The sequence below is a fragment of the Citrus clementina genome, unplaced genomic scaffold, assembly GCF_000493195.1.
Source record: "Citrus clementina cultivar Clemenules unplaced genomic scaffold, Citrus_clementina_v1.0 scaffold_3, whole genome shotgun sequence".
In the NCBI taxonomy this organism is placed as follows: Eukaryota; Viridiplantae; Streptophyta; class Magnoliopsida; order Sapindales; family Rutaceae; genus Citrus; species Citrus x clementina.
This window is the reverse complement of record NW_006262339.1, coordinates 7,245,177-7,264,547: the sequence shown is the minus strand read 5'-3', so window position 1 is coordinate 7,264,547 and position 19,371 is coordinate 7,245,177. Positions and strand designations below refer to the sequence as shown.

At 36.1% G+C, this 19,371-nt stretch overlaps 5 protein-coding genes across 7 annotated transcripts; 2 read left to right on the top strand and 3 right to left on the bottom strand.

The window, feature by feature from the left end:
- Window positions 1-90: 90 nt before the first annotated feature.
- LOC18045775 (pentatricopeptide repeat-containing protein At3g47530) lies at window positions 91-2,407 on the bottom strand. The gene has a single exon (XM_024187817.1). It carries the CDS (start codon window positions 2,221-2,223, stop codon window positions 481-483), a length of 1,743 nt encoding a protein of 580 aa, XP_024043585.1. The 5' UTR covers window positions 2,224-2,407; the 3' UTR covers window positions 91-480.
- A 977-nt stretch (window positions 2,408-3,384) lies between these two features.
- Window positions 3,385-4,622, bottom strand: LOC112099539 (protein RKD1-like). The gene is made up of 4 exons (XM_024186941.1): window positions 4,543-4,622; window positions 4,289-4,434; window positions 3,828-4,198; window positions 3,385-3,732 (listed from the first exon to the last, which is right to left on the bottom strand). Exons 1-4 carry the CDS (start codon window positions 4,620-4,622, stop codon window positions 3,385-3,387), a joined length of 945 nt encoding a protein of 314 aa, XP_024042709.1.
- Window positions 4,623-6,174: 1,552 nt separating this feature from the next.
- LOC18045774 (protein EMBRYO DEFECTIVE 514) lies at window positions 6,175-8,435 on the bottom strand. Of its 2 annotated transcripts, XM_024189924.1 has the most exons (3): window positions 8,055-8,435; window positions 6,438-6,799; window positions 6,175-6,297 (listed from the first exon to the last, which is right to left on the bottom strand). In XM_024189924.1, exons 1-2 carry the CDS (start codon window positions 8,382-8,384, stop codon window positions 6,461-6,463), a joined length of 669 nt encoding a protein of 222 aa, XP_024045692.1. In that variant the 5' UTR covers window positions 8,385-8,435; the 3' UTR covers window positions 6,175-6,297; window positions 6,438-6,460. The 2 variants fall into 2 exon arrangements, with proteins under 2 accessions (XP_024045692.1, XP_006440602.1); XM_006440539.2 differs by having other exon boundaries at window positions 6,175-6,799.
- A 3,311-nt stretch (window positions 8,436-11,746) lies between these two features.
- On the top strand, window positions 11,747-16,096 carry LOC18045773. 2 transcript variants are annotated; one of them, XM_024189467.1, is made up of 8 exons: window positions 11,747-11,886; window positions 12,572-12,849; window positions 13,308-13,379; window positions 14,181-14,248; window positions 14,511-14,667; window positions 15,062-15,145; window positions 15,223-15,312; window positions 15,684-16,096. In XM_024189467.1, exons 2-8 carry the CDS (start codon window positions 12,577-12,579, stop codon window positions 15,804-15,806), a joined length of 867 nt encoding a protein of 288 aa, XP_024045235.1. In that variant the 5' UTR covers window positions 11,747-11,886; window positions 12,572-12,576; the 3' UTR covers window positions 15,807-16,096. The 2 variants fall into 2 exon arrangements, with proteins under 2 accessions (XP_024045235.1, XP_006440601.1); XM_006440538.2 differs by having other exon boundaries at window positions 12,566-12,849.
- Window positions 16,097-18,720: 2,624 nt separating this feature from the next.
- LOC18048630 (CLAVATA3/ESR (CLE)-related protein 45) lies at window positions 18,721-19,005 on the top strand. The gene has a single exon (XM_006440536.1). It carries the CDS (start codon window positions 18,721-18,723, stop codon window positions 19,003-19,005), a length of 285 nt encoding a protein of 94 aa, XP_006440599.1.
- Window positions 19,006-19,371: the final 366 nt, after the last annotated feature.

Below are 19,371 nucleotides of genomic sequence, written 5' to 3'. Positions count from 1 at the left end.
AATCTTCCTCTGCTCCTGCAAAAAAATGATTTTCTTTTTGGCTTTGATCATCAAAAGGTAGTTAAATAATTAAACAATTAAATCGTGGGACATTTAAAAATATTCCCCTTTTTAAGAAATGGCACCGGAAATCTTTTCGCTGTCCTGCTGTAGTGTAGCTTTTGCATCAAGTAATTCCACGCAGATCCTTACCCACATTTGAACGATGGAACTGTATCCTTGCCCCACGTTCGAACAATGGAACTGTACTTGCCACATTTGCTGCTAATGCATTTCTCCTCTAACTCAGCCTGGGAAGAGGGTGGATTTTTTTCAATTTTCTTAAAGATACAGAACTTGTGTTACAACCATTACATTCATCTCCATGTCTTTCAGCTTCAGTTAAAATAAGTTTCTCCACTACTCCCGAGTACTTATCAGTCGAACTCTGGGACGTTTCCAATGCTGCCCACCTTTCATTCATCATGAGTATGTGCCATTCTACCAATAGTCGTTGCAGGAACACCGTCCTTCCCGGAAATGATGAAACCGCAAACGATCTCTAATAATTACTTCCCGATTATAAACCCCTGAAAGAACCTTTGCAAAATTGTGGCAATCAACACAGATGCGGAGATTCTTGGCGACTCGGATTGTTGTGCCAGGTGGAGTTGCAAGAACCCCAAAAGCAATAGCCAACTTCTCACTGTGATAAGAGAGTGCATTCCCCTTTTCTTCTGCACCTAGATTATGCAATTCAGATGTTATTTCAGCAACATAACCAGCAATTTTCAGCTGCTTATTAATCTCGTCCAGCATCTGATAGATCTCATTTATGCGTGGATGTGAAACATCATCCACAACAAACTCATGTACTACTCCTTTCAGTCCGATTGTACTACAACCAGGAGTAGTTTGGAGTCCCTTCTCATTCATAAACTCCCTCAATTCCTTCACCTTCTCCCAGTCTCCAACTGAAGAATATAGGTTCAACAACAAAACATAATCCCCAGATTCTTGAGCCTTAAGTTCAATCAAATGTTCAATCACACGTTCACCAAGAGTGACATGTTTATGAATTCTGCAAGCTCCAAGTAAAGTCCTCCATATTGTTGAATCTGGCTTGACCCCCATTGATGTTATAAGCTGATAGGCTTGATCAAGCAAACCAGCACGACCCAATAGGTCAACCACGCATCCATAATGGTGAATGTTAGGCAGTATCCCAAAATCTTTGCTCATCCTATCCAAAAACATCATTCCTTCATCAACTAACCCACAATGACTACAAGCAGAAAGAACCCCTGTAAAAGTCTGATCATCTGGCAAAACCCCTGCTCTTTGCATAGCACCAAATGATTCAATAGCATCTCTCCCATGACCGTTCATTGCCAAACCAGAAATCATAGCACTCCATGAAACCACGTCCTTCTCCGGCATGCCCTTAAACACCTCAAAAGCCATATCCAAACTACCACATTTAGAATACGTTGCTATTAGAGAATTACAAAGATTCATTTTACTGCCATACCCATGTTCCGAAATATACCTATGAATTTTCTCGCCAAATTCTAACGCGCCCAAATGTGCGCAGGCTTGAAGCACAAGCAAACAAGTAACATCATCCGGTTTACACCCGCTTTCCTCTCTATTTAAATTATCAAACAAGCACAACGCATCGCGGGTACGTTGATTACGTATGTAACAAGAAATCAATACATTCCATGCAACAGTATCTCTCCGAGGAATTTCATCAAACAGTTTACAAGCTTCAAAACTCTTCTCGAAAGTCGAGTACAAGTCCATCAAAGTAGTCATCAATTGACTATCCAATTGATACCCATCTCTCAAAACCCTCGCATGAATTTGTAAACCACCCATTAACGAACAAAATTTCATGCAACACTTAATAGCAAAGGAACAGGCAAATGGGTTCGTAGGAATGCGTTTTTGTCTCATTTTCTCAAACAGATAAAAGCCTTCTTCAGGAGAGCTGCTCATAGAGTAAGCTCTAACCATTGTGTTGTAATGAGACACGTTTGGGCGTGGGATATGATCCAATATTTGGCGGGAATAGGGGGTCTCTCGGAATGGAGGGAGTGCAAAACGTGACAGAATGTGGAGAGAAACTGTGGGGTCTTGAATGAGCGATGTGACGATTATGTGAGCTTGAATTTGGAGCAAATGGGGCCTTTTGGTACATAATTTTATGAGCGAAATCAACGGTTTTTGTGTTTGTTTCATTGTTTGAGGTGGGTTTTACTTTTGTATCATTTTGTTGCTGATGCTTGATTTAATTTCTCCACGTCTAATTTTTCAGGAATCTTGATTACGCAATTTTCAGTCCCATTCCTTGAACACGCACATCAAAAGCTCCATACACATAATCACTCTCGGTGAACGTCAGTTGCTATGACTATGAGACTCGTTGCGCTCAATTTCTCAATTTCCCAATTCCCGCAGCTAAAATGTAGCGGCAAAAGGGGAAATGAACGCAAGGCAATTTGGGCCTCCATAGCAAGCAGCCCAGTACATCTCCAATCAAACGGGCTGTTAAATCCGGCCCATAAGGGTCTACTGAAAATAACCATAAGACTTTGCCTAAAAGGGCAAGTGCCTGCGGCTTTCAGCCATGCTGACAAACCAACCTTGCATGGCCAGGACTGGAAATATGAAAAACATCTGAAAAAGGTGTGCTGACGGGCAGCCGAAGGACAGGTACAAACGATACTTTGAGACAACAAGCAGAGAGCAAGGAGACCAGAAGGTACGTACACCGGACCAACAGGCAACATCACCAGACATGGGCTCAGGGGGCCAGCCACCCAACTGACACTAGCAGTTAAGAGAATACAGCCAAGGCATGCACGAAGGGATAAATATAAAACCACTGCCAACTTTTGCTGAAACAAATAAAGGTAGGATGAGATCCTGGCCATGGTAAAATGGGTCTCCAATGTTTGTCTTGCACTAGTGCTTCTTGACAAGTTGAAATGAACACATAAATGGAAATAATGCTCAAATACTTAATAAACAAAGTTATCTTGATTAGTTTACAAGTTAACCCAACTCAAATAATAGTTAGTTATATTTCCTTTCCATCTTTAAAGCAAATAATTTGGATATAAATTAAAGGTCCAAGTTCTTGATTTTATTTTGCATAAGTAGGTGGTGATCAAGAGATTGTCCTTTTATCCCCATTTCAACCGTACAATGAGGAAACATGCATTCATCACTGGACAGCAAGAATAATTATTCAAAAGACTAGGCCACTCATTGTAAAACCATCCAAACAGCTGATATACATCCATCTTAATCCCTAATTGACTATACCCATCTGTGTAACTAAAGAGAAAGAAGAAACAAGCACGAGAGTTAATAAAGTTTAGCCCTAACTAGCTGTCATCATATCATCATAATGCTGTTTGAAGAGGAGCATGAAAATAGAGATCCCATTTCCTCTAAATCTTCATTACCGGTAATCTGATATTCATCATAAGCAATGTCAGCATCTAATAACACTTGATGATGATGACGACTGCTACAGCTTGAAGTGGACACCATTGGACCCATCATAGTACCCATGAACTTCCTCTTCTTGTAATTGGCCTTGAAACAAGCCTGCCTCAGCCTCTTGGTGGTGTCTTCCATTTCCAAATCAGGCCTCTCTTCAATTAACTTCCTCTCTCTCTCCAGGATCCCTAGTGCTTCCCTTAACCTCTCCTCACTCCCCTCTCCTTCTGTCTGCAATTCCTGCGGTACGTACAGCCCACTTCATTATTATAAAGCTTCGTTAGCACAACATAAACATCCACGTGACACACAGAGAATCATTAGAAATTAATTACCTGAACATTCTTGATAAGGGTTTGCAGGCTCATCAGTTTCCTATGTGGCCACCTTCTAATGTTCAATTCCCTACACCTTTTCTTCAAAAGTGTCAATCCAACATTAAGCTCCTTGGCTGCCTTTGTAATTGGCATGTAGAAATATTGAGAAATAGTTTCTCTAGATAAAAATTTTGAACTGCGAAGCTTTTCTTCTAACTTGTATCTTCTAGTCACTTTCCTTTGTTGCTTGGTTTCTTGTAAAGGTGCTTGGTCTTCACACAACAACAAGGGTGCCTTTGCCTGCGCCAGTTTCTCAGTTGGCTGCTCTATTAAAGGACCCAACTCACTCCAAATCCCAGTCCCGTAGTCACAAGCACAGAACAGATCACCTGGAGCAACAATCAATAATTTAAAAATAAAAATAAACCAAGAGAATAATTTGCTGATAATTATAGAAAAATCCATATTAAAACACTCACCTTGAGTCATTTTAGGAACTGGAACAATGTCCTGAGAAGCACACAAAGGGTCAGGGACACTCCCCATCAACGGAATAGCATCAAAGTAGCTCTCTTGCTGAATGGCCATTTCACTTGGCCAATCCATTGAACCATACCCATTTTCACTGCAAATATTTATTTCAAACACACAACGAACATTAATTAGATATGAACAAAGTGATGAGGAGAAATATTTGAGAGTATTAAAGAAAACCCTAGAGAATTAATCTTACCCAAAATCAATTGGAGGAAGCTGATGTAAAAATGAAAATGGGCCTTCTTCTTTTGCAACAATGAAAGAATTACTAGCCATGTTATGAACTTTTTGTCAATGTAACAGTACTCACTGACACAGCAGCACTAGTGCTTTTTTGTTTTTTTGAACTGAAGAAGTGTAAGAGCGAAGAAGATGAATCATATATAAGAGATACATGAAGATACGTACGTATTGAATGTAACGAGTAAGTAATAGTAATAATAATGTCTAGAAGATCGTGCGCCGTCTCATGGATAAAAAACCGGCCATGCATGAATGAATAAGCAAGTATCATCATCGTGCACTTAATATTTGATATTATTGTGAGAGTTACCAGAGACAATTTAGTGATTAAATTAAAAATTAATTAAGATAGAGGTTGAATTGAAAACTCCAAAGTGGAGTCATTTAATTTATGCACGTTTTCAGAAAAATATAAGATAGATTTTTTTTTTTTTTTGGGTTAATGTACCTAGATTTTCTTGTTTAGTTTTTGTTGATTCTTTATGGGGATTGGGGAATTGACATGATCCCAATTATCATATATAACACTTGGCAAACATGCTTGAATTAATATTGCCATATGGAATGCTCTACAATATTGATTAAATTTATTTTGATTTTTGGGTTATTTAGGAGGTAAAAACAAAAACAAGCAAATGCTTGCAAATTCAACTGGAATAATAATAATAATAATAATAATAATGAAACCCGCATGAACAACACGTAAATGAAACCTTTTTAGGAGGGCTTTCATTGGATCTATAGTAGTAGATTACAAGCGTGAATCTCACTGTTTGTTTTATTTTTATCTATTTAAATTTAAGGCACTAAAAACTTGGAATTTTCAACTCTATTATCGATAAGCATAATTATTATTACCAAGCCAACTTTTCCTGGAGCCACCTTTAATCATCATTATTATTACACTTCGACGACGACAACCCATAAACAGCAGGTTATTATTTATCTTTTATTTTTTATTTTTTATTTTTTTTTTGGCCCTCGGGCCTTAATTGATGGCTAATGTAATTGGAGCCGAAAATCATTTTTTAACTAATAATGTAATGGTTAAGAAACATGGATGTAACGTACCATCCATTTAGTGATCGAGGAGATAAAATTATTAGCCACTAATCATTTTATTTATTAGATAAATTGTAGTGGGGAAGTTACAATTAAGGTTATGCTTTGATCAATATGTTTATTTTATTTCCCTGCCAAACAATTAATTTGCTTCTTTACTTCATTGTCAATGAGTAGTTGATGATAATCAAATTATTAGCTATTATAACAGAGGAAGGAGGTCACAGTGAGTAATGATCTCTCACTCTTTTATTAACCTAATCGACATGTCCGATTCATGAGTAAGAGAAAAACATATTAATTTTCCATCGAGAATTAAGCACATTTGTTTTCTATTTGATATAAGAGATTGTTTGGTTGTGTGCATCCCAATTTTCTTCGTCTAATTCGTTGCAGGCAAAATGGAATGCCTAAAAAATTCTGAATCGACCTTCGCAAAACCATACCTTTTGTATTATTATTATCTTTTAAAAATTGGATAAAAATTATCCAATTTTTAGAAAAATTGAACCGAACCAAATTAAACTATGAACCGGATTGCCACGACATAGCTTAAGCCCAGTACCAAATAGGATTGAATTGGCTCGCAAATGTTTATTACATTTACATAATAACATAAGCTAAAGTTAAACTGGGAAGTGAGCACCTATAACCAAGCAGAAGAATTGATTAATAGCCAAAATTGGAATTATGCAGCAGTTTTAGCTGGATATATAAAAACATTAAGAAATATACTCTTATCTTGAGTCTACAAACCAATTTTTTAAATCACAAACTCAACTCTACCTCTGGTGATTTCACACAACACCTCAGTTTCTAGACTTACCACCTCTTCCACGTCCATGGCCGCCTTTTCCATGGCCATGGCCGCCTCTTCCTCCTCCTCGACCCTTGCCACCGCCACCACCTCCTAATGCTTTGTTGGCGTCGGATTTTACTTTCATGTCTTCAGGCAGAGGAAGCATATGATCCACACACTTCCTGAAGCTGAAATCGTCAGCGGTTTCATCCTCTCTGATTAGGAAAAAGCACCTGCTCTTATACGTTGGATGGTATCGGACTTGAAAAGCTTGGATCCCTCCACCAATTTTTTTATCAGGTTCTGGATGACCCTTTTTAAGCAAGTCCAGCAGTACCATGTGCTCATACTGAAAAACAAACCAACCACATACGCATATCACTGAGGAGTTTAATGCAAACCAATAATCAAGCACAAGAGTAATGAAAAGAATGGTGCATACAAATCATGAAGAAATGTACAACATGATCCATCAATTCCTGTTGCAGACCTAATCTTCTGAAAGACAAAGCTTTTGACTCAAAGGGGCTTGCCATTTGCATACCCCAGAAACAAACAAAGAAAAGATAAAATTCAGATATTAATATATCTTCTGCACCAAAATATAAAAAATAAAAAATAAAAAGAACATGCATGCAAAGTTGATTCCCTCTTGGTAGAGTAATTACATTAAAGGTACATCATTAAATCATGCACCCCACGGTGTCTAAGCTAAGAACAATAAACCAGCTATCTATTATTTGTCTAAGTGGAATAATAACCAGCTGTTGAGCACATGACAGGGCAGGGGAATTTAACATTCCAAAGATGCAGCCAATGCTCAAGTCCCTAGAAAATCTTAGAATACCGAAATTTAAAAGGTTCAACAATAAGAGAAGCTTTTCCAAACCCACAATTAAGTCCACACAATAGCTCAGATCTATCTCCCTCATCAATTTGAAGTTCCTCCAGAACACATCCTTCAAGGATGTGAGACACTATCTAGTAGTTTGTTTAATCCATACTACTCGGAAACATGACCTAACAATCTGAATCAACCTTCTCTTAACAATGAGAAAATCTTAGGTGGTTTCATCACAACCATGTCAGCACACCACCACCCAATTGCATTCCACCACATATAAACTTATCACTAAATTAAAAATTATAGTCAATGCATCATAAATACACTGAATATATGCGGAGGAACACAATTGAGTGGTGGAGTCATCATCGCCCAAGGCTTTCTCTTTAACAAATCCTTCATAGGTGTCATGTCTACATTGTGGCATATGCTTTAGCTTCATGTCTCTTTTGACCACCATGAGGGCCATTCAATTAAACATTCCCTTCAGTTTTTTGGGTATTCACAATCAATAGCATGGCATGCTAGTCAAACTTATCTATGATACTAAAATTGTAAACTGCAATTTATGTATCATCCCCTCCATCAAAAACATCTCTTAGACGCCTAAGTCAACAACAAAGCAGATGATATCCAAATTATATGCATAACTAACTTATTTAAAATAGTGATTAAAAAAAATTATAATTTGAAACAAAAGCAGTAATCGATCGATTTATCAAATTCAATACTTTTATAAATACATGGATAAAAATCGTACCTTGTTGACATTCAAATTGGGAGGCCAAAAGTGAAGAAACTTGTAAAAGTAATCGAACATCTCAATGGAGGATCCGAACTCCTTCGGGCCCAACTTTACCCGACCCGAGCCGTTCACCACCTCCTTCTTCTCCAAGCGCTCTTCCTCCACAGACTTCTCGTCCTCGTCTATCTTTTGCTTCTTCGAAACGTCGCCGTTTCCCTCACCACCGTCATCATCATCTCTCGCTCGCTTCGCATTCGCGTCGCCGCCGTTTTCTCCTCCTTCCAGATCCATGTCTTCGGCCGCCGCGTTGCTCTCCGTGAGTTCCTTCGCTGCCTCCTCCGCCATAGCTCAAAACCGTTAGCTTTTTGTAAAACCCTAGCTTCTTACAGAACCCCTTGTCAGTGCGTGAAGTAACTGTTAAAGAGTGCGAGGGTTTTAAATACACGGTTTATTTGTTGGCGGGTTTCCGGATGAATTTATCGGTCCGAACCCGGTTCTAAAAATTCGGGAGTTTTTTTCTTTTATTAACCACTATTTTAAATAAGTTCTAAATCAAAAATTATATCAAAGGAATCAGTCATTCAACTCAGATAACTTTAAAGTTTAAACTAACCCATCTACAGACTATAATTACTCTCTCACAATTCAGAGCCCAAGAGGCAGTCGAATGCTTCACCTTTTGTACCACCCTAAAACTCTTTATCCGACGATAATAATGTGGTACTATTTGTTAATGCTTAATTTAATTTAATTATACTGAATCTCACATCCACAGTATTTCTCATAAGATTATGAAAATATAAATAATGTTGTTTTACTTAAATTATGAGTGCTAAAGTTTGATTATTATGTTTTGTTTTCTAAAAGAGAACATATATTAAATAATGAAAAATCAACTTTTTATTAATGTCCGTTGTATGCATATCTTGTAGTATAAGATTTTAATAGTTGAACATATTAACTCCACATATTATTAGTTACGTACGTTAAAATTGTTTGTACGTATTTATGTAGTAGTGCCGGTAAATTACCCTAAAGAATAAAATAAAATAAAATAATCACAACTCCTGGCTAGTTATTTGGTTGTGCATTTCTAACATAAGAGTTGGTTTTATGTTGATCCATCTATAATTGGTATCTCAAAGAGGGAAAGGGAATGAAGAAACAAAATTATGGATTATATTAATTCTACCTGCATTGGACTATTTTAACTTAAAAAGAATTTAATATTAACTTTGAGCAATTAAAATCCAGTAATATAATAACAAATATTCGAAATTAAGAGTAACATCTAATGATGTCAACTTATTTATTATTGGATTACATCAAGATCATTAGCCTGAATTATGTTAAAAGTAGAGTTATTTTTAACCCTTTTTATAAAAAAAAATTAATTTGTTTAGTCTATGCTGTGCATTGGAAAAAAAAAATTCCTTTTTGATTGTGTAATAGTACTTGATTATGATACATAAATAATGTTTTTATTAGATCAAATGTGTTGTATCAAAATAAAGGATGGACGAAAAAATTCATAGCCCCAAAAAAAGGGATTCAAACCGTTTGGTTCAGCTTTTTAAATTAAAATAATAGATTTACATGAGAAAAAAATTAAAAACCAAAAACATTAGAAAATACAAAAAAAAATTAATGTGTATTCGGTTCAAATATTATTTTTTAAAAACTAATGGTTTAATTTGATTTCAACCTAAACCGAACCGAACCGAACATTAGGCAACAGTAATCAAAATCTTTCCTTCAAAATACCTCATGCTAAATTAAAGTGTTAGTGGTAATAATTGAAGAAAATCTCTGATCTTTCCCACAATACCTAATTTGGCCAACCCCTTTAATCTTATCTTATCTTATATAAATTTTAATCATAATATCGAAGCCTACAAAGCCAAGCCACTCCAAAACAAATAGAAAAGAGTATGAACTTTTAAATCCTCTCCACGTGTCCTCAACTGGTAACTGCCACGATCGGCAGATGGGGTTCATTAAAGGCACAAGACTACCGTGCTACCTTCGTAGAAGATCAATGTTGAAAGTCCAAAGTCAAACAATGAAAGTTCTTGGAAAAATCAGTTCAATTTTTATTTAATATAATTTCATTCCCACAATTAATAAACTAAGGAAGCTCAATGTTTGGATTCCAGACCAAAGAAGAAGTCACGGTTAACGTCTAATTAACACTTCTCCACTCAAACAAAAGTAACGGGTCTTGTACTCACGCGTTATGATTTATGACCCACGAGCTGATGGCTTTTATTTTATTTTATTTTTTTTTTTAACCTTTTATTAGGCATGGATAATAATCATAAGAACAAGTCAATAATTTATCTTGTCTTTGTCTTAGATAATAATTGGATGGGAGATATTTATTTTACTTCATTTGGAAGCCATGTTCTATTTTTATATGTCTCACCTAAAAATTTCACAGCGATGCTACTCTTTTTTTTTTAATTTTTTCTTAAAAGTATTTTTCAAAGCATTAATTTTTTTTATATTGTGTATATAAATATTTGGTACGGCATACATACATAGGATCACTCATATACCTAAGAAAATTTTTAAAATTATAATATGAATGTCACACCTAATTTTATAAATTCATTTTGATACTTTTAACAAATATGTATGTCTAGGGATGGCAATTGTACCCGCAAACCCGCAAATCCGCCCAAACCCACCCGCCAAAACCCGTCCGTTGCAGGTAATTTTATTCGTTGCAGGCGGGTTTAGTATTATAAATTAAAACCCGCACATAGATGCGGGTGGGTTTGGTATTAACCTTATATCCGGTGGATACCCGCATGGATATCCACCAAACCCGCAATATTTTTTTCAAATATTTTTAGTTTAATTTTAATCTAAAAATGTATAAAGAAAATAATGTCATTAATTAAATTACCAAATAGCCAAAGGCTCAAAGTTGTGTATGTGTGTATGTGGCCTATATCCTATTCTAAAGTCATAATCTAAAGAAAACTAAAGGCATTTTCCTTCGAATTAGTATTTGAAAATATTAATCTTAATTATTATTATAGGCATTGTGTTGGATGGGTGCTTATGGTGGTGAATGAAATGAATATCTTCTCTTGGAGCTTGTTTTAAATGATAATATGAAATGTAATTATTATTTTTAGATACTAGTTTGCGTTTTTTAAATGGATTTGTGTAATTTATACTTAAATTTGAGAATTTGTGTTGAATTGATGTGGAAATTTTAATTTTTCATTTACATTATTTAAATATAAAATTGAGTATGTTATATAGAATTTGAGGTTATTATTATAAATTTATATATTAAACATTTGTGATTTTAAATACGGAAACCCGCAAAAAATCCGCCGGATACCATTGCGGGTTTGGTAATTGTTAAAACCCGCTGCGGGTGGGTTTTTGTAAAAAAATTAAAACTCGCTGCGGGTTGCGGGTGGATTTGGTAATTTAAATTTTATGCGAATTTGGGTTTGGTAATGGCAAACCCGCTGCGAGCGGTGCCCATTACCATCCCTATGTATGTCCAATTTTTTTACTAGAACAAAAGCGAAAATTGTCAAAAAAATACAATGACGGCGTTAGAACAAAGACCAAAGACAACAGCAAATCCTTCGACGTCCGTTACGACGAAGGCAAACAGTAGAATCACTGGCAAACGTAAAATTTACTTTATCTTTGGACGGACGTTACCGCACCTACTCAGCTTCGTTTAAACCGAGCCAACCTCTCGTTATACAAATATAAATACAGAGAAACAAAACCTCTCGATTTTATTATTTCGAAGAAACAACGAGCGAAGACAATTCCTGAGTCCAAAATCGCGTGTTTGCATTCACATTTTGAGGTATTTTTTTCTTCAATTTTAGTTAATTTTTGGATTTTAATATCGATTTGAGCTTTTACGATCCTTGATTTTGTTGTCATTTGATCTTGACTGTGTTTCTTTTTCAAGTTTCTGGATGTTTGGTATTTCTGATTCGATTGAATGAGGAAAATAATTACTTTGTTCTTGTTGGTGTAATTTTTAGTGGGAATTTGAATTGGGGATTGTTTGTTTGGGTGGTTGCTCTTGCTGTGTAATTGAGGGAAATGAGAATTTTTATTTCTTATTTTTTTGAAAAATTGACAGCTGAGCTGGGAGAATATAATTTCATGCAAGTATGGTTAGGCGTGTAAAGTTCAATTTTGAGTATATTGAACCTCCAAACCGAATTTGAAATGGTTGACCTCGGGGTTTGATGGGTGGTGTGGGAAACTCTGGGTCTTTTGCGGAATTGTAGTTGTTAAGGATCAACTTTTTGTTTTAATGTGCTCTATCATTATTGGGTTTAGAATGAATAAGTAGATAGGAAAATGTATCTTCACTTTTAATATGGGCAATCACCTATTCACCTGGTATTAAGATTTTTTAGACTTTGTTCTTGTAGATTGTATCTGAACTCAGTGCCGCGACAATGGGTATTATGATTATGACGTGTGAATTTTTTGGACTGAAATGTGGTGTTTGTTCATTTTGTTCGTAGGAACAGGAATAATGAGTGATCACCTAGTCTTGTGCGTCGACCGCCTCTTAACGCCTGATAGTTTGCCCTCTATGCAAGGGACTGAGTCCTCGGCATCATCTGAGGAGGGTTCCAGCTCTCACTCTGTTGACTCACCAGCGGTCGTTAGCATGAAGGAAGCAGAGGAGCATGGTGTTTCTGATGAAGAAGAGCCCCTTATTCAAACGGTGGAATGCCGCATATGCCAGGAGGAGGATAGCATTAAGAACTTGGAGGTTCCATGTTCTTGTAGTGGCAGTTTGAAGGTAATAATCTTTATGGTGTCTCCTATTCAAAAAATGCAACCAGGATATCTCTCAAAGCTTTATCCCTTGCAGATTTGATATTTTTAGCTTAAAATATCTTTAAAGTTATTTCATCGTCTTCATTTGAAGAGTATGCTTGCTCCCTAGTAATTCAATGTCCTGTAGGTTCCATATTTATTTTTTGACTCTGTGTGTTCATTTTCTATTCGCCTTCTTGGGGAGAATATGTACATGCACATGCGTGTAGCGTTCACAGTTTTCAAACTTCTTAGCTCTGATTTGACTGTGTTTGAATAAACTTTGTGGTCCCATGAATTTCTACCATTCTATTCGTTAAAGGAGTAATGTGTTTCTCCTTCAGTCCTTCTCTTTCATATGTAATATATGTCTTTTGTTTGTTGCTTAACTCTGTGGTTTTATAGATCTATCACCAGGGCTGACAAGTTTTGTATATCCAGTATGCCCATAGGAAATGCGTCCAGCGTTGGTGCAATGAGAAAGGAGATGTAACTTGTGAGATATGTCATCAGGTATGTGACTTTCTTCAGCTACCTTAGATGATATTGGATAATGGAAGTGGGATGCTCAACACGATAGATTTTTATATTGTTACTTCCTCGGGGAATTATTCCGCAAAGTTGAAGTACTGATTTCTTTTTTTGGTGGACAAGATTTATTATTTCTTCCTGAACAACTAGAGAGATGTTGCACCATTTCTGAAATTGAAGATATTCATTTCTTGATTCTTGTATGTATTAGTAAATATACCTTCAGTATGAAAAGAAGTAAAATCTTAGAACAATGTAAAAATTGGATTTCTCTATTTCTTTAGTTATTGAATTATACTCAATATCATTTTGAATTCAAGAATTTGCATGCACTGTAGTTCTCTTGTATGGATTCTTCATTTTGATGCATATACTTTTTGACCATGAAATCTTGGCCATATCAACATGATGTAGGCATGGGTTCTTTGTTTGGGATCTCATAATTGTTGGACTTTCCTGGTGATTTTTATAAAATTTGATTTTGGCATCAAGTGTATGATGCTATTATTTTTTCTGACATTGCATATTAAAGAAAGGTAATGCAATCAGAAGACTCTTTTGTTCTCTCTCTCTCTCTCTCTCTCTCTCTCTCTCTCACACACACATTCTCAACTTTCTAGTTTGTGGTTGGGGTAGGGGAAGGAAGGTGTAATATTAATTATTCTTCATGCATTTGTTGAAAGACTAACTTGCTTGTTCATGCCTGTAAGTCTGAAAAAAAAAAGTTCTGATTTTTATATCATAGTATTCTGCTGACTTCTGCCTAAATTTTCCCTTTAACAGCCTTATCAGCCTGGTTATACTGCTCCACCGCCTCCTCCTCAGTCAGAAGATACTACGATTGACATAAGGCAAGTTTTAGTTATGCATGCTCTTTGCCTTTGGTCTAATGTTACTGATTTATTTCTGGAATTAAATTTGGTGTAAACGAATTTTTTCCAAATGCTTCAATTCCTTGTATGTGTGCCACCGGTTACCCTAACAGCTGATGTTTTTGATTAATTGTTATGTGCAAGTCTGTATCAATAGTGCAATATAGCAATTTGTTGGACGGCTAATGCATGCCTATTACTTCCAATGTTGACTCTTTTTGTTTTCAAATCTATCGTACAGTGAGGCCTGGACTGTCTCTGGTGCTCCTCTGGATTTACACGATCCTCGACTTGTGGCAATGGCAGCAGCAGAACGCCATTTGCTGGATGCTGAGTATGATGAGTATGCTGATACCAATGCTAGTGGAGCTGCATTCTGCCGTTCTGCAGCCCTAATTGTAAGACATTTATTATTAGAGAGGAAATCATGTTTGTTTGTTATTCTGATATGGAAAATAGAATTATGTTCTTATCCTTATGGGGGGGAAAAATAAAAATAGAAATAAAAAATTCTCATATATTGCTGGATTCTTCCTAAAGTTTTTTTGTTAGACATTTTAGAAGATGATGTAGGACAGTCCCAGTGACAATATACAAATCCATCACTAGTTGTTCGTCCTGTTATGCAGCTCTTTTGTTTTTTAGTGCTTTCCTTACTGCTCATTTTTAAGCACATTGAATTTAAAGTTAGATAACAAGGTTTCATTTGACCTTTGTTGTTTTTCAGTTGCTGGTAACACATCGTTATTCTCATTTTTGGATAAATGACTATAATTTTTCCCCTCTTTGCAGTTAATGGCTCTCCTACTCTTGCGACATGCTCTGACCCTCACCAATTCAGATGATGGAGAGGATGATGCTTCTACATTTTTCTCTGTATGTTGGAAATGTTTTTCAATTGTCTAATAATTTTTGGGATGTTCTTGTCTAATTAAATGATCTCTGCTGGACAGCTTTTCTTGCTTCGGGCTGCTGGTTTTCTTCTTCCATGTTACATCATGGCATGGGCTGTCAGTATATTACAGCGTCGAAGACAAAGACAGGTTAGTTGGCTCCACCTTTTCCAAGAAAGAAAAATATGAAATAATGTTTATGATGGGCAAGAAAGCTGGTAATAACAATGATGGGATCATGTATGATTAATTTGTGTGCTTTAGGGGGTGGGGGTGGCCATTCATCAAAGCTGTAGTGTTTGCTAGCTGAATTGCTTGGAATAATTTTCCAATTGATGGCTTTATCAGAGTCCTAACTTCTTGGATATTTTTCCTTTTTGAGTATTATCGTTGTAGCATACTTAGAGTTAAATGTTTATCTGTTTGTTTGGTCATAATACAATTTTGAACTTCTGATGTGTATTTTTCTTTTTCATTACTTCCTAATTAATTTGCTTTTTATTTATTTTGTATGCAATCAGGAAGCAGCAGCACTTGCGGCAACTGAAGTTGCATTTATGATTCAGGCAGGGCAACGTCGGGGTTTGCACTTCACAATAGCACCAGGACCAGCCGTGACACCCCATCAGGAGCCGCTCCAATAATTGTTTTTTCTGATTACATAACCTTGTTGGTGAAACAGGCAGGCTAGAGAATAATTGAGTTTTATTGTGTTGCTGGAACAAGTGGTGGGAAGAGGAAAATGGGAAGGCTGTATTTTGTCTCAAGCTTAGTTATATGTTATCTAAACCCTGCAAGCTCTTTCCTTCTTTTGTTTTCATTTTTTTTTTCTCTTCTTTTTTTCTAACTACCCAATTTCTCTTGTTATATTTGTACATAAATTTTTATGAAATCACCGCGGCTATTTGCTGCTGGACTTGCGTTTCTATGTCAGCATAGTTTCTGTCGTGCATCTCTCTCTGTTATCAAATAGCCTCCCATCTACTGTTCCTTTATGCATCAGCATTTGGAAAGAATGGGAACTTATTTAGCCGTGAGCCATTAATGATTTAGATACCATGTTAGTTTCTATAATTTTCCGAATGATTCCATCGAAGAACAGAAGTTTTCATTGATCACTTGCTACGTAACTTTCTGTAACCCGAAAAGCCTTAACCAGAAGGAAATGCTTGTTATGTTGCAGTCTGGAAATTAATCTCCATTTTATTGTTACTGTTGTAGTGAGCGTCTTTAGGTTCAATAAATTCATTTTACTCCACCTTTTAATAAATAAATTCTCTAATATTAGTGTAGCTCATGCCCCAGCAACCAGCATGATGTTAAGTGGCAGAGATTCCACTCTTCCCTCTCCCTAGAGTTCAAAGAGGAACAATGAGGCTTTTTAAATACAACTCATCTTAGATTTCGTTGTTGACAAAAGCAGCTGGTGATAAAGTTTTCGTTGTTGTAAACTATTGCTTGCCAAGATAAGGTGACGGTGTTCATTTATCAATTCTCCTTATCTTTACAGATGGATCCAGATGACTGTTTTGAATAAATAATGTTGTCCTGGAACATCTAATATTGGTTCTTATCTTGTATTTGGTTCTACTTTAACTAGAAATATCTGAATCTAATCCATCTGGGTAAAGATCGCCAACCTGAGGATCTTAGAAGGAACCATTATATTACTATCATCGTTTGTTTTAATCGTTTCAATTTTATCTGCAATGGATTATTCCTAGAAAATGATATCAGAGTTCTCTTCCGTTACTCATTTTGGTTTTGCTATAATTAGGAAGAAGGCATAGGATCAATATGGCTAAAGCAAAAGGTTCACAGAGGGTATGAATTGAGGCAGCATGAGTAGGTTTACTAGAAGATATGTTTGATTGAAGAATACAAAAATGAGATTCTATTGTGATACCATACAAGATACCATGAAAAGAGAAGTTCTAAAGTTAAATGTGATGTTGAAGGTCCTCAGGAATGATTTTTGAAAGCAGCAACAACAACCCATCCATTTCTCTTTTGCTTTAAACACAGGCCCACAAAATACTTAAGTGTTATGTAAAACATTTCTTAAGCTAGTTAGGGGCCTAAGGCTATGACTGGTCCTCGTTTTCTATTCCAACAAGACAACATATCCTTTCTATTATTTCCAAACCGAAAAAAAAAAAAAAAAAAACCCGTTCAAATATGTTTTTTTCTTTTAATTCCCAACTATCTGGGTTTCTTCATTCTTTAGTTTCTATGCGTTCTCTATGTTACTTACAAAAAACTAGTAAACCAATAAAAGTAAGGCTTGCTTGCCTATTCAAATTGTGGTCTTCATGGGTAAACGAGCTAATCAAAAGCAAAGAAAGTGAGAAATGAGAAGTTGGCCAAAATATAGAGCAAGGCCTGATGGTTTTTTTTTTTTTTTAATTTTTAAAAACTTTAAATGGAGGACTTAGGTTAGAGTTGGCAAATTGAACAGAAAAGCATAAAGGAAAGGAAACCCATTTAGCACAAGGAACCAAACTGTGATTTTTGTTGCATGGAGAGAAGAGCTTGGAATTCTAAAGTTAAAACCAAGGGATAAAGTAAGTGCTGCTTCTACTTGTAATTGTGTGTGTGTGTTTTTTCCCCCTTTTTTTTTTTTTTGAGAAGTTACTATTCCTCACCCTTCCTCCAACATCTCTGCTTTTAATAGCTTTCTTGTTCCTGTTGTAATCTGAAACACTCTTGGCTGGCTGATAATGGCTTGCATTTGACAGTCATGCCAATAAAGTTATTGCACTTAACAAGTAATGCATATCATATGTCAGAATCATAAAAGTAGTTAGCCACCTATTCCTTGGCAAATAGTAATAGAACAGTGTCACTATTTTATCCTGGTCCGTCTACCTTACAGTAGTTGTATGTTACATTTGTTACAAGTTTTTTATTCACCCATCTTAAGATAAAGAAATAAGTTTGTAAATATAAGGAATAACTTATGATAACGATTTTTCAATAAATATCATCAGCTATACTTGATTCAGTTCAGCCATGTCTACTGACTGAAGCCATTAGCAGGCGTTGAGGACATGGGGTAGGAACATGACAGCGTGGTGGCATGATGAGGCAAGTCGTCTTAAGAGTTAAAGAATGAATACTGATTGGTCTTTGTTTGGTAAAAAGGAGCAAGGGCAAATAATAGGGGGACGTAAGGAAACAAAAATGAAAAAAAAAAAAAAAAAAAGATGCTTGGCTTCCCAAGGATAGTGTTCCAACTATACCTTTTTTGTTCAAACCTGTCAGAGTCTTCTAATACAGCCTTTATATTGCTTCTATGGCAGGCTTATGATTGAGGTGAATCTAAAGCTTCCCTACATGTTCCGGGGGCCAAGGCAGACCTGGTGCTTTACACTTTTAGTCTTCCAAATCCCATAAAAGATGAAACCTCAGGGTCATTATTCCTGCAGATATAAGCCATAACAGATAGAGGCTGCAATCTCAGACAGAGGCACACTACTCATTCTCTCATCATTACTTCTATTTTTCTTAACAACAAAGACACCTCTGTCTCCTCTTTTTTCATTGCATAGCACAAACATGGGCTCTTTGGTTTATAGGGGATTCATTCTTCTTGTTTGCATTGGCTTTTTAAGTCTTCAACCACAGAATGTTTCTGGTCTGAGAAGCATAGATTTTGTTCTCAGATGGGATAAAGAAGTACTGCCAGCTGTTCGAAACACACGTATTCTCAAGGCTGTTCCTCTCAAGGATTTGCAAATGAACCCCAGTTTGGCACCTGCACCTTCACTGATGTTTGATCCAAATCAATCAAATAAAAGAAAAGTTCGGAAAGGTTCGGACCCTATTCACAACAGATGTTGAACATGGCTGAAGCTATTTTGCCATACCACAAAGGTAAGGTGAGGAAGAGTTTGCCCAGGGAAGGCATGGCTAGTTGATGCTCCAAGGTGAATGAGAAAGATTTCCTCTGTATACGGGTTTGTTGGATTTCTCTGTTTCCATCCGTTTTAGGCAAACTTTTCATAGAGCAGAAAGTTAGTGGCTATAGTTTAATTCTGTAAGCCGGCATCTCTCTGTATTGTATAAACTTAGGTCCTAACACCAATAGCTGAATACTTTCAATAGAGAAGATGCCGTTTATCATATTTATACAAAATATAGTGAGTTTATCCTTTCTATAGAAATAGACTTCTTTACTTCTAAATGGTGCAGTGACACTTGTTTTGC